Raw genomic sequence first — 10,182 nt, 5'->3', positions numbered from 1 at the left:
TTACTGCTGTAAGTACTGAAATTCAAAACTGTTATTTCAACTATCAAAGTCTATACAGTGCCTTGCGAAAGTATTCGGCCCCTTTGAACTTTGCGACCTTTTGCCACATTTCAGGCTTCAAACATAAAGATATAAAACTGTATTTTTTTGTGAAGAATCAACAACAAGTGGGACACAATCATGAAGTGGAACGACATTTATTGGATATTTCAAACTTTTTTAACAAATCAAAAACTGAAAAATTGGGCGTGCAAAATTATTCAGCCCCTTTAAATTAATACTTTGTAGCGCCACCTTTTGCTGCGATTACAGCTGTAAGTCGCTTGGGGTATGGCTCTATCAGTTTTGCACATCGAGAGACTGAATTTTTTTCCCATTCCTCCTTGCAAAACAGCTCGAGCTCAGTGAGGTTGGATGGAGAGCATTTGTGAACAGCAGTTTTCAGTTCTTTCCACAGATTCTCGATTGGATTCAGGTCTGGACTTTGACTTGGCCATTCTAACACCTGGATATGTTTATTTTTGAACCATTCCATTGTAGATTTTGCTTTATGTTTTGGATCATTGTCTTGTTGGAAGACAAATCTCCGTCCCAGTCTCAGGTCTTTTGCAGACTCCATCAGGTTTTCTTTCAGAATGGTCCTGTATTTGGCTCCATCCATCTTCCCATCAATTTTAACCATCTTCCCTGTCCCTGCTGAAGAAAAGCAGGCCCAAACCATGATGCTGCCACCACCATGTTTGACAGTGGGGATGGTGTGTTCAGGGAGATGAGCTGTGTTGCTTTTACGCCAAACATAACGTTTTGCATTGTTGCCAAAAAGTTCAATTTTGGTTTCATCTGACCAGAGCACCTTCTTCCACATGTTTGGTGTGTCTCCCAGGTGGCTTGTGGCAAACTTTAAACAACACTTTTTATGGATATCTTTAAGAAATGGCTTTCTTCTTGCCACTCTTCCATAAAGGCAAGATTTGTGCAATATACGACTGATTGTTGTCCTATGGACAGAGTCTCCCACCTCAGCTGTAGATCTCTGCAGTTCATCCAGAGTGATCATGGGCCTCTTGGCTGCATCTCTGATCAGTCTTCTCCTTGTATGAGCTCAAAGTTTAGAGGGACGGCCAGGTCTTGGTAGATTTGCAGTGGTCTGATACTCCTTCCATTTCAATATTATCGCTTGCACAGTGCTCCTTGGGATGTTTAAAGCTTGGGAAATCTTTTTGTATCCAAATCCGGCTTTAAACTTCTTCACAACAGTATATCGGACCTGCCTGGTGTGTTCCTTGTTCTTCATGATGCTCTCTGCGCTTTTAACGGACCTCTGAGACTATCACAGTGCAGGTGCATTTATATGGAGACTTGATTACACACAGGTGGATTGTATTTATCATCATTAGTCATTTAGGTCAACATTGGATCATTCAGAGATCCTCACTGAACTTCTGGAGAGAGTTTGCTGCACTGAAAGTAAAGGGGCTGAACAATTTTGCACGCCCAATTTTTCAGTTTTTGATTTGTTAAAAAAGTTTGAAATATCCAATAAATGTCGTTCCACTTCATGATTGTGTCCCACTTGTTGTTGATTCTTCACAAAAAAATACAGTTTCATATCTTTATGTTTGAAGCCTGAAATGTGGCAAAAGGTCGCAAAGTTCAAGGGGGCCGAATACTTTCGCAAGGCACTGTATCTATTATTTTTCTGTTTATTCCTCATGTTATTATTTTTCTATTGGTATTGTTGGAAAGTAAGTAAGAATTTCACCTGTTGTTTACGAAGCATGTGACAAATTACTTTTTATTGGATTTGATTCAAAAACAGAGTAGCATTTATAGGGGGCAGCCCAAAAATATACACTGCTCAAAAAAATAAAGGGAACACTAAAATAACACATCCTAGATCTGAATTAATGAAATATTCTTATTAAATACTTTTTTCTTTACATAGTTGAATGTGCTGACAACAAAATCACACAAAAAGTATCAATGGAAATCAAATTTATCAACCCATGGAGGTCTGGATTTGGAGTCACACTCAAAATTAAAGTGGAAAACCACACTACAGGCTGATCCAACTTTGATGTAATGTCCTTAAAAATAGTCAAAATGAGGCTCAGTAGTGTGTGTGGCCTCCACGTGCTTGTATGACCTCCCTACAATGCATAGGCATGCTCCTGATGAGGTTGAGGATGGTCTCCTGAGGGATCTCCTCCCAGACCTGGACTAAAGCATCTGCCAACTCCTGGACAGTCTGTGGTGCAACGTGGCGTTAGTGGATGGAGCGAGACATGATGTCCCAGATGTGCTCAATTGGATTCAGGTCTGGGGAACGGGCGGGCCAGTCCATAGCATCAATGCCTTCCTCTTGCAGGAACTGCTGACACACTCCAGCCATATGAGGTCTAGCATTGTCTTGCATTAGGAGGAACCCAGGGCCAACCGCACCAGCATATGGTCTCACAAGGGGTCTGAGGATCTCATCTCGGTACCTAATAGCAGTCAGGCTACCTCTGGCGAGCACATGGAGGGCTGTGCGGCCCCCCCAAAGAAATGCCACCCCACACCATGACTGACCCACCGCCAAACCGGTCATGCTGGAGGATGTTGCAGGCAGCAGAACGTTCTCCACGGCATCTTCAGACTCTGTCACGTCTGTCACGTGCTCAGTGTGAACCTGATTTCATCTGTGAAGAGCACAGGGCGCCAGTGGCGAATTTGCCAATCTTGGTGTTCTCTGGCAAATGCCAAACGTCCTGCACGGTGTTGGGCTGTAAGCACAACCCCCACCTGTGGACGACGGGCCCTCATACCACCCTCATGGAGTCTGTTTCTGACCGTTTGAGCAGACACATGCACATTTGTGGCCTGCTGGAGGTCATTTTGCAGGGCTCTGGCAGTGCTCCTCCTTGCACAAAGGCGGAGGTAGCGGTCCTGCTGCTGGGTTGTTGCCCTCCTACGGCCTCCTCCACGTCTCCTGATGTACTGGCCTGTCTCCTGGTAGTGCCTCCATGCTCTGGACACTACGTTGACAGACACAGCAAACCTTCTTGCCACAGCTCGCATTGATGTGCCATCCTGGATGAGCTACACTACCTGAGCCACTTGTGTGGGTTGTAGACTCCGTCTCATGCTACCACTAGAGTGAAAGCACCGCCAGCATTCAAAAGTGACCAATACATCAGCCAGGAAGCATAGGAACTGAGAAGTGGTCTGTGGTCACCACCTGCAGAACCACTCCTTTATTGGGGGTGTCTTGCTAATTGCCTATAATTTCCACCTGTTGTCTATTCCATTTGCACAACAGCATGTGAAATGTATTGTCAATCAGTGTTGCTTCCTAAGTGGACAGTTTGATTTCACAGAAGTGTGATTGACTTGGAGTTACATTGTGTTGTTTAAGTGTTCCCTTTATTTTTTTGAGCAGTGTATATCTACCAATCAAGAGTGAGGTTTAAGACTTAGTTACAAAACTGTCACATTTCTGTAGTGTTGAGTAGACTCAAGCGTCAACTCTAGAAATGCAACATCTAAAAGGAACAGGGACACGCCAGCAAAATAACTGTACATCACCACTGTACACACTGAACGCATTACTCTGCTACTCTCCGTTGACTGTGGGTGGGAGATGCCCACGTAGGCTACTTAACCTGTTGCACTGTGCAGACGTCTTCCATTCTGTCAGCACGAGCCAGGCTGCGAGCACACGGGCACCATTTCAACTAGTCCTCAGTCTTGGCTAGGGTAGTGGGAACAGTTTTTATTAACTATGTGTGAGATTCCCCAGACATACAGCCTATACCAGTTGTACATGCACTGTAAAGTATATACTGTAAAGTATGTTGAGAAGGAATAGGTGGATTGGAGATATTTTATCTGTGCCTCACTCTCCTTTTCTGAGAGAAAGATGATAGGCAATGAGAATAAATAGAAGAAAATAGAAGATAAGAAAATAACAATAGAGAAGATTGGAAAAATCCTCAATGCATTTTCAGGTGCTAGCTGGGAAAATGACCGTTTATTTCTCTGTTGACAGCATTATATCGGTAGTGAAATCAAAACAGAACAGAGTACCGGTAACTACTGTATAAACCAATTGTTCTGAAACAAGGTGAGTCACATGTTTCCATGTCAGGCAAATATTATCACCAATGAGTCAATGGCCTTTTTCAGGTTTTCCCCCAGAATACCTCAACTCAGCACTCTCTTCAAACCACCCGTCTTATAGTGGTTTCAGAACGTGTAGTCAGTCTCTGGAGCTTACAAGATGACTGTACTAATGACAGGGTGAAGAGTCTTTGCCTCCACCTATTGGCTAAGCTCAGTAATGCCCTGTGAATGTCCGACATATCCAGTATAAACAAAACCTCAAAACATATACACACCACACCAAATATACTTAAACAAATCCATGTAATTGCACATAAACAATGACCCATTACCCATCATTTTAAAGTGACAATAATCCAGATAAATTACATCCCCAATGCTGCATGAAGACAACAACCCCTCCACTAGGTAGTTCACCCTGCAGTGAGTGCACTTTGTGTTTGGTCCTTGATTCCTACGGTCTCCAGTCTCCACTCTTTAACCCTTTAGCTCCGTCAGCCTGAGGACCACTCCTGTTGCTTTCCCTCTGGGGTTCGTCTGTAGAGCAGCATATATGCTGTGTCTTCTCTGTTAACAAAGGATAAGACACCTGTCAACTGATGCCATTTCCTCCCCAGAATTGATCGAGGATAATACTGAGTGTTGTCGCCATTCTAAAGAGAAGTAATTTTGTGTTAAAACCTTACCTTAGACTTCCTCCATAGGTGTTCTGTACTTCCTTCCAGCTAACCTGTGTTTGTGCAAATGTTAGGTTACTTTTAATGATACCAAAAAACGTATAGGTGTAATACAAACTTGCTGAGTGGTGTAAACATTCTTCCGCTCATTTTCTTTTACCTGCCGTACAGAACTATCATTAGCGTGGTACCAGCTCTGGTCCTTGTGACGAAGGTATGCTGTGTAGTGTCCAAACATGGCATCGCCGGAGTGCACTATGACTGCACACAAACTGTACTGGCTGTCACTCTGAAAGAACAAACAAATACAATTTGATGTCCGTCAGTACAGCTGTACTATTTCCCTCCAATGATGTTGTGATAAAATGTAATTGTGTTTATATAGAGGCCCATGTGTAATTGTTTTATGTGCATAATTTTGTATATTAGCATACCTCAAACAAAAATTGTAAACATCTGCCTATCTACCTGTACATAACGTTCTGACAGTGCCTCTACTGTCAAGATCTCAGAAATGTTCAGGGTTTCTGGGAAGGTGACTTTGCAGTGTAGTTTCCTGGTGTAACCACGGGAATTACGGAATCTCTTCAGGTGAAGACACAAGACAGGTGGCAGGGAGATAAGTTTGAAGCCCTACATAAGAAAGAACAAAATGGAGTAATTCAGTTAACAGGCAAATCACAAGAGTCTCTACAATGGAACATCCCTTCAGTTAGAAAGAACTGACCTGTTTGGATGGCTTCTTCTCTCCACACCTTTCACAGTAGCACTTATCTCCATCACTTAGCTCCAGAAGCTCGAAGAAGAACCGTATGCAGTCCTCCTGGAAGACCACAGAATAGGAAAGACACAGAGACTAAATTTTCATTTTGAACAAACCACATCCTCCCTTTGACAGCTATCAAATAGAGCAATGTAACATTCCGTGCCAAGTACTTTGAATAGAATCCCAATAAAAGAGAAAACTCAAGCCAAGTTTGAGGGAACCCTCACCAGGGAGTCATGGCTCTCCCTTATGTGCATGGGGAGGCTGAGTAGAAAGCTGGTCCCAGTTTCGATGTATGTACATTCTAGACACTGAAGGTGTGTCTCCACGGTAACCTTGTACAGAGACTGAATCTCCTGAGCCTGGGGATGGAGAACACAGACAGAGAAGCTTCCTATCGTATCATCTCCAACATGCTTTTTGTTGGGTGTCCCTGTTGTTATTTTTTAGTTGATCTAATATTATGTCAATTTAAGTAGTACATACCAAGGCCTTGTCACTCATCTGTTGTTGGATAAGGTTTAAAATGGAAAGGAATACCTCATCTGCATCCTGCTGAACATTGTCTGAGAAACACATTATTGTCAATGTTAAAGTTACAGACAGTAAAATTATATTCTTTGTAATTCATATTTTTTTCATTTTTTATGTAATGACACAGACTACTCATACTGCGGATGTAATTTCTGTCCAGGCAGTGCAGGAAGTCTTTATGAGGAGCAGGCTGGGATTGGTCACTCTGCATGGCTAGCAGCACCTTCCTCAGATACAAAGGGACACTCTCCTTGTCAACTGGGTTCCACCTAAGAACATAAAATTCCAAGCACTCAATGCTTTCCCACAAGCAGCCTGATAACTACCAGTAAGCTAACTAATGTCTTTGTTACATGTTGATTCTTAATAGCAAAGTATTGTAACCTGCCACCTGGCTTACCCTTCTAGCAGATCTACCAGTTCCCAGGTGGCAGAGAAGGACTGCAGCAGAGCATTCACACAGCATGACAGGCCATAGTTCAGCAGACCTCTTAGGCCTATGGGCATCAATATGATCAGAACATAGCTGCCTGCCTCAATTCTATCCAGACAGTTAAGTAATAATAATGTATTATGTCTCACAGGAGGTTGGTAATTGATGGAGCAGAGTCAGTGGAATGGTATCAAATACATAAATATATGGTTTCCATGTGTTTGATGCCATTCCATTCACTCAGCAGCCTCCTGTGCTTGTGTCCATATTGATCAATGCAAAGTGTGTGGTGTAAATTGCAGTGATGCTACGGCTGATTATGGTCAGAATTTTTTCCTGGTCATGTGATCAGGAAGAGGGAAAACTCAATGCCCTATGGCGGCTAAGTAGCGTTCAGTTATAGGGAAAAGTGTAAAACAGGTCCCGTGATCAGGGAAAAATAACCAGCCCACTGGCTTGTTTCAGTATCTACTTTCCACCATATGCATTCAGTCAAAGCCCGTACCTTGTGACCTACTCTCGATAGGTAGACTCCAACTACGGTAGAACATTGAGTAACTTCTTCGTGACATCAGGGCTATCGTTTTATCGTATCTATTGCTGGACTACTGTTGTTGAGTTAAGAAGTCCAAGGGGTCCACCTCCCTGTGAGTGAAATACAAATGAATAACTGGATAGTCATCATACATTTTTACATAGCTGAGTTTACTTAACTTTGAGAAACTAGGCTAACATTAAGGGTGCAATTTCTGTGAATCCAAAACACTGCATATAACATAATATGTATTTATTTTAAGCAAAGATTTCACTTACTTTATCGATCTCATTGACTATCCACAGCCTTGGGAAAAAATCAAATGGAAAAGACGCGACTTGAGGCGACTACCGCAGCATCACTTTCACTTTCTATTTCTGGCAAACTTTAGGTAAAAACGAAACTAACGAAACTGAGTCCATGATATCGCCATCTGCCGGCCTTTGGGCTAAGTGCCATTCATTTCTACCGATTTCTATCTTATCTTATTGTTGGGTTTTGTGGAGGTCACCACATACAGTTTTTTAAAACAGCATGGACTGTAATTTGCCTGTAAAATTCCATGTCAGGACTATAAAGTAGTTGGCAGCAACAGTTAACAAAAATTGGACTTCTGTTATGTAAAAGGTTGTCTACATAGTTCTAGACAGCTGTGTAGGCAACTATTTTAAATCAGCATGGAGGCAACCTTTCGCAGCAAGAGAAGAAATTAGACTTATTATGGGACAAGATATAGAACTATTGGGCCCTCCTTCAGAACAGTACAGTATGAAACCCACATAGTTGGTTGGATGGCACCCCCTAGTGATAAACCTGATCAAGCTGTAATTTATTCAATGGAGAATGAGGATGAAGCTCCCAGGGTTTGAGGTCTTCATGGCAGGGGCGTAATTTCATCTAAACCTAGGGTATGGCAGCTCATTTACTGCATTTCTACACAATTCAAAAACTCTCCAATGCATTTAGGAGAACAGCAAAAACAACCTAAATGCACTCCAGCCATTATAACATTGGCTGCAGTAGCTTCATTCACCTCAGTCAATAGGAGACTTAACATTCTACAAACATGTCATACTGCAATTAGCTACTACGCACTAGCTCAGCACAGGGGTCAAACACTCTAGTTTAGTTACACGTCAAGTCAAACAGTTACCTAGCCATCTTATAGATCTGCACTGTCATCTGGAGAACTGCGTCGATGTTCTCTCTGTCCATAGTCCTAAAGCCAGCTAGCCGGGCAAACAGCCTTCTCGCCCTGCTCTGAGCCCTCTGCATGTTCCTAAAGCCAGCCCTCTAATCCTGCTAAACTGCATTTTCCTTTTAATTGGGATTGGAATGATTTTAGTTGCCAATTTGAAATTGTTGGTGTTGCGCTAGGTAGGGTATGGTGACTGCCATATTGCCCAATTGACGACCTACTTCACAGGTCCAAAACGTTGGTCCCAGATCAGAACGAGGACAATTAGACCCGGATTCGAACGGACCCGGTCAGATTTTTGGACCCGGTCACTTGTTTTTTAAATTATTATTATTTTTTACCAATGATGTATATAAACCCTTGATTGCTATTTATTCATATTGCCCAATGAGAGGTTTTGAAGCCACCGTCCGCCATATTGGTACTCCTCAGATGGAGCAGTCCTCATAGATGGGTTGGTTGTTTAGCAACAAAACTGACAACTATGGGGCAAAACAGAGGGGGTTATCTTAGATTGTTGTCAACATGTTAACTCTATTATGTCTCCAAATGTTTATTGAAAACTTAAATACATTTGCACAATGAGCTTGTTGTCTCTCAAATACATCATGACAGTTGTTGATAAGCTAGCTAGTGATTTTTTTGCCATATTAGCATTGACATGAAATCAGTCAAAACAAGACATGGTATCAAGAACAAGATAAAACTAGCTGAAGCAAGCCACTTACAATTCCCCATAAAGCAGCTTCTTGTCATTGTTACCAGCTATCTGACCGCTCAGAATCATAACAAAGTACGGCTTCCGGCCACATCAATGTGCACGCATTATTTATGTGACGTTGTCAACCTACCCATCATTACAAGTACAATCACTTGGTTTAATTTCATTCTTGGTGCATAACTTTACACCTACATTCCGGTTTGTTCATAAGAATGAATAAAGTGCTACTTCAATCAGCAAAATTATACTTCTCAAAATATTTACAAAATTGTGATTAATGCAAAGAAAACGGATGGATTATATTCATAAAATGAAGGAAACCCCTAATCGTACAATCATTGAACTGATGCACATCAGCAGATACTGTAAAAGTACTGTACTGTACTATAAATGTATAAAGCTTATAATGTACACAACTACTTCATGTTGTGAGGTTCACAATTTGCCATTATATAAAGTGTGCAAAGCTATCTTCAAGGCAAATGGTGGCTACTTTGAAGAATCTCAAATAGAAAATATATTTTGATTTGTTTAACACTTTTTGGGTTACTACATGATTCAATGTGTGTTATTTCATAGTTTTGATCTGTTCTATTATTCTACAATGTAGAAAATAGTAAAAATAAAGAAAATCCCGACTTGCCTGTCTCAGCCTCCAGTATTTATGCTGCAGTAGTTTATGTGTCGGGGGGCTAGGGTCAGTTTGTTATATCTGGAGTACTTCTCCTGTCCTATTCGGTGTCCTGTGTGAATCTAAGTGTGCGTTCTCTAATTCTCTCCTTCTCTCTTTCTCTCTCTCGGAGGACCTGAGCCCTAGGACCATGCCCCAGGAATACCTGACATGATGACTCCTTGCTGTCCCCAGTCCACCTGACTGTGCTGCTGCTCCAGTTTCAACTATTCTGCCTTATTATTATTCGACCATGCTGGTCATTTATGAACATTTGAACATCTTGACCATGTTTTGTTATAATCTCCACCCGGCACAGCCAGAAGAGGACTGGCCACCCCACATAGCCTGGTTCCTCTCTAGGTTTCTTCCTAGGTTTTGGCCTTTCTAGGGAGTTTTTCCTAGCCACCGTGCTTCTACACCTGCATTGCTTGCTGTTTGGGGTTTTAGGCTGGGTTTCTGTACAGCACTTTGAGATATCAGCTGATGTACGAAGGGCTATATAAATAAATTTGATTTGATTTGACTTGCCAAAACGATAGTT

At 42.0% G+C, this 10,182-nt stretch overlaps 1 protein-coding gene across 2 annotated transcripts; it reads right to left on the bottom strand.

Annotated features, from left to right (window-relative positions):
- Positions 1-3,982: 3,982 nt before the first annotated feature.
- Positions 3,983-7,987, bottom strand: LOC110490405 (ubl carboxyl-terminal hydrolase 18). 2 transcript variants are annotated; one of them, XM_036944780.1, is made up of 11 exons: positions 7,328-7,987; positions 7,020-7,159; positions 6,482-6,578; positions 6,211-6,350; positions 6,034-6,113; positions 5,775-5,909; positions 5,509-5,604; positions 5,250-5,414; positions 4,942-5,070; positions 4,791-4,834; positions 3,983-4,671 (listed from the first exon to the last, which is right to left on the bottom strand). In XM_036944780.1, exons 2-11 carry the CDS (start codon positions 7,084-7,086, stop codon positions 4,599-4,601), a joined length of 1,026 nt encoding a protein of 341 aa, XP_036800675.1. In that variant the 5' UTR covers positions 7,087-7,159; positions 7,328-7,987; the 3' UTR covers positions 3,983-4,598. The 2 variants fall into 2 exon arrangements, with proteins under 2 accessions (XP_036800675.1, XP_021419459.1); XM_021563784.2 differs by having other exon boundaries at positions 6,220-6,350; positions 7,328-7,904.
- Positions 7,988-10,182: the final 2,195 nt, after the last annotated feature.

Source organism: Oncorhynchus mykiss, chromosome 15 (assembly GCF_013265735.2).
Source record: "Oncorhynchus mykiss isolate Arlee chromosome 15, USDA_OmykA_1.1, whole genome shotgun sequence".
NCBI classification, from domain to species: domain Eukaryota; kingdom Metazoa; phylum Chordata; class Actinopteri; order Salmoniformes; family Salmonidae; genus Oncorhynchus; species Oncorhynchus mykiss.
Note: the sequence above shows the minus strand (reverse complement) of the source record. Positions and strands in the feature narration are given on the sequence as shown.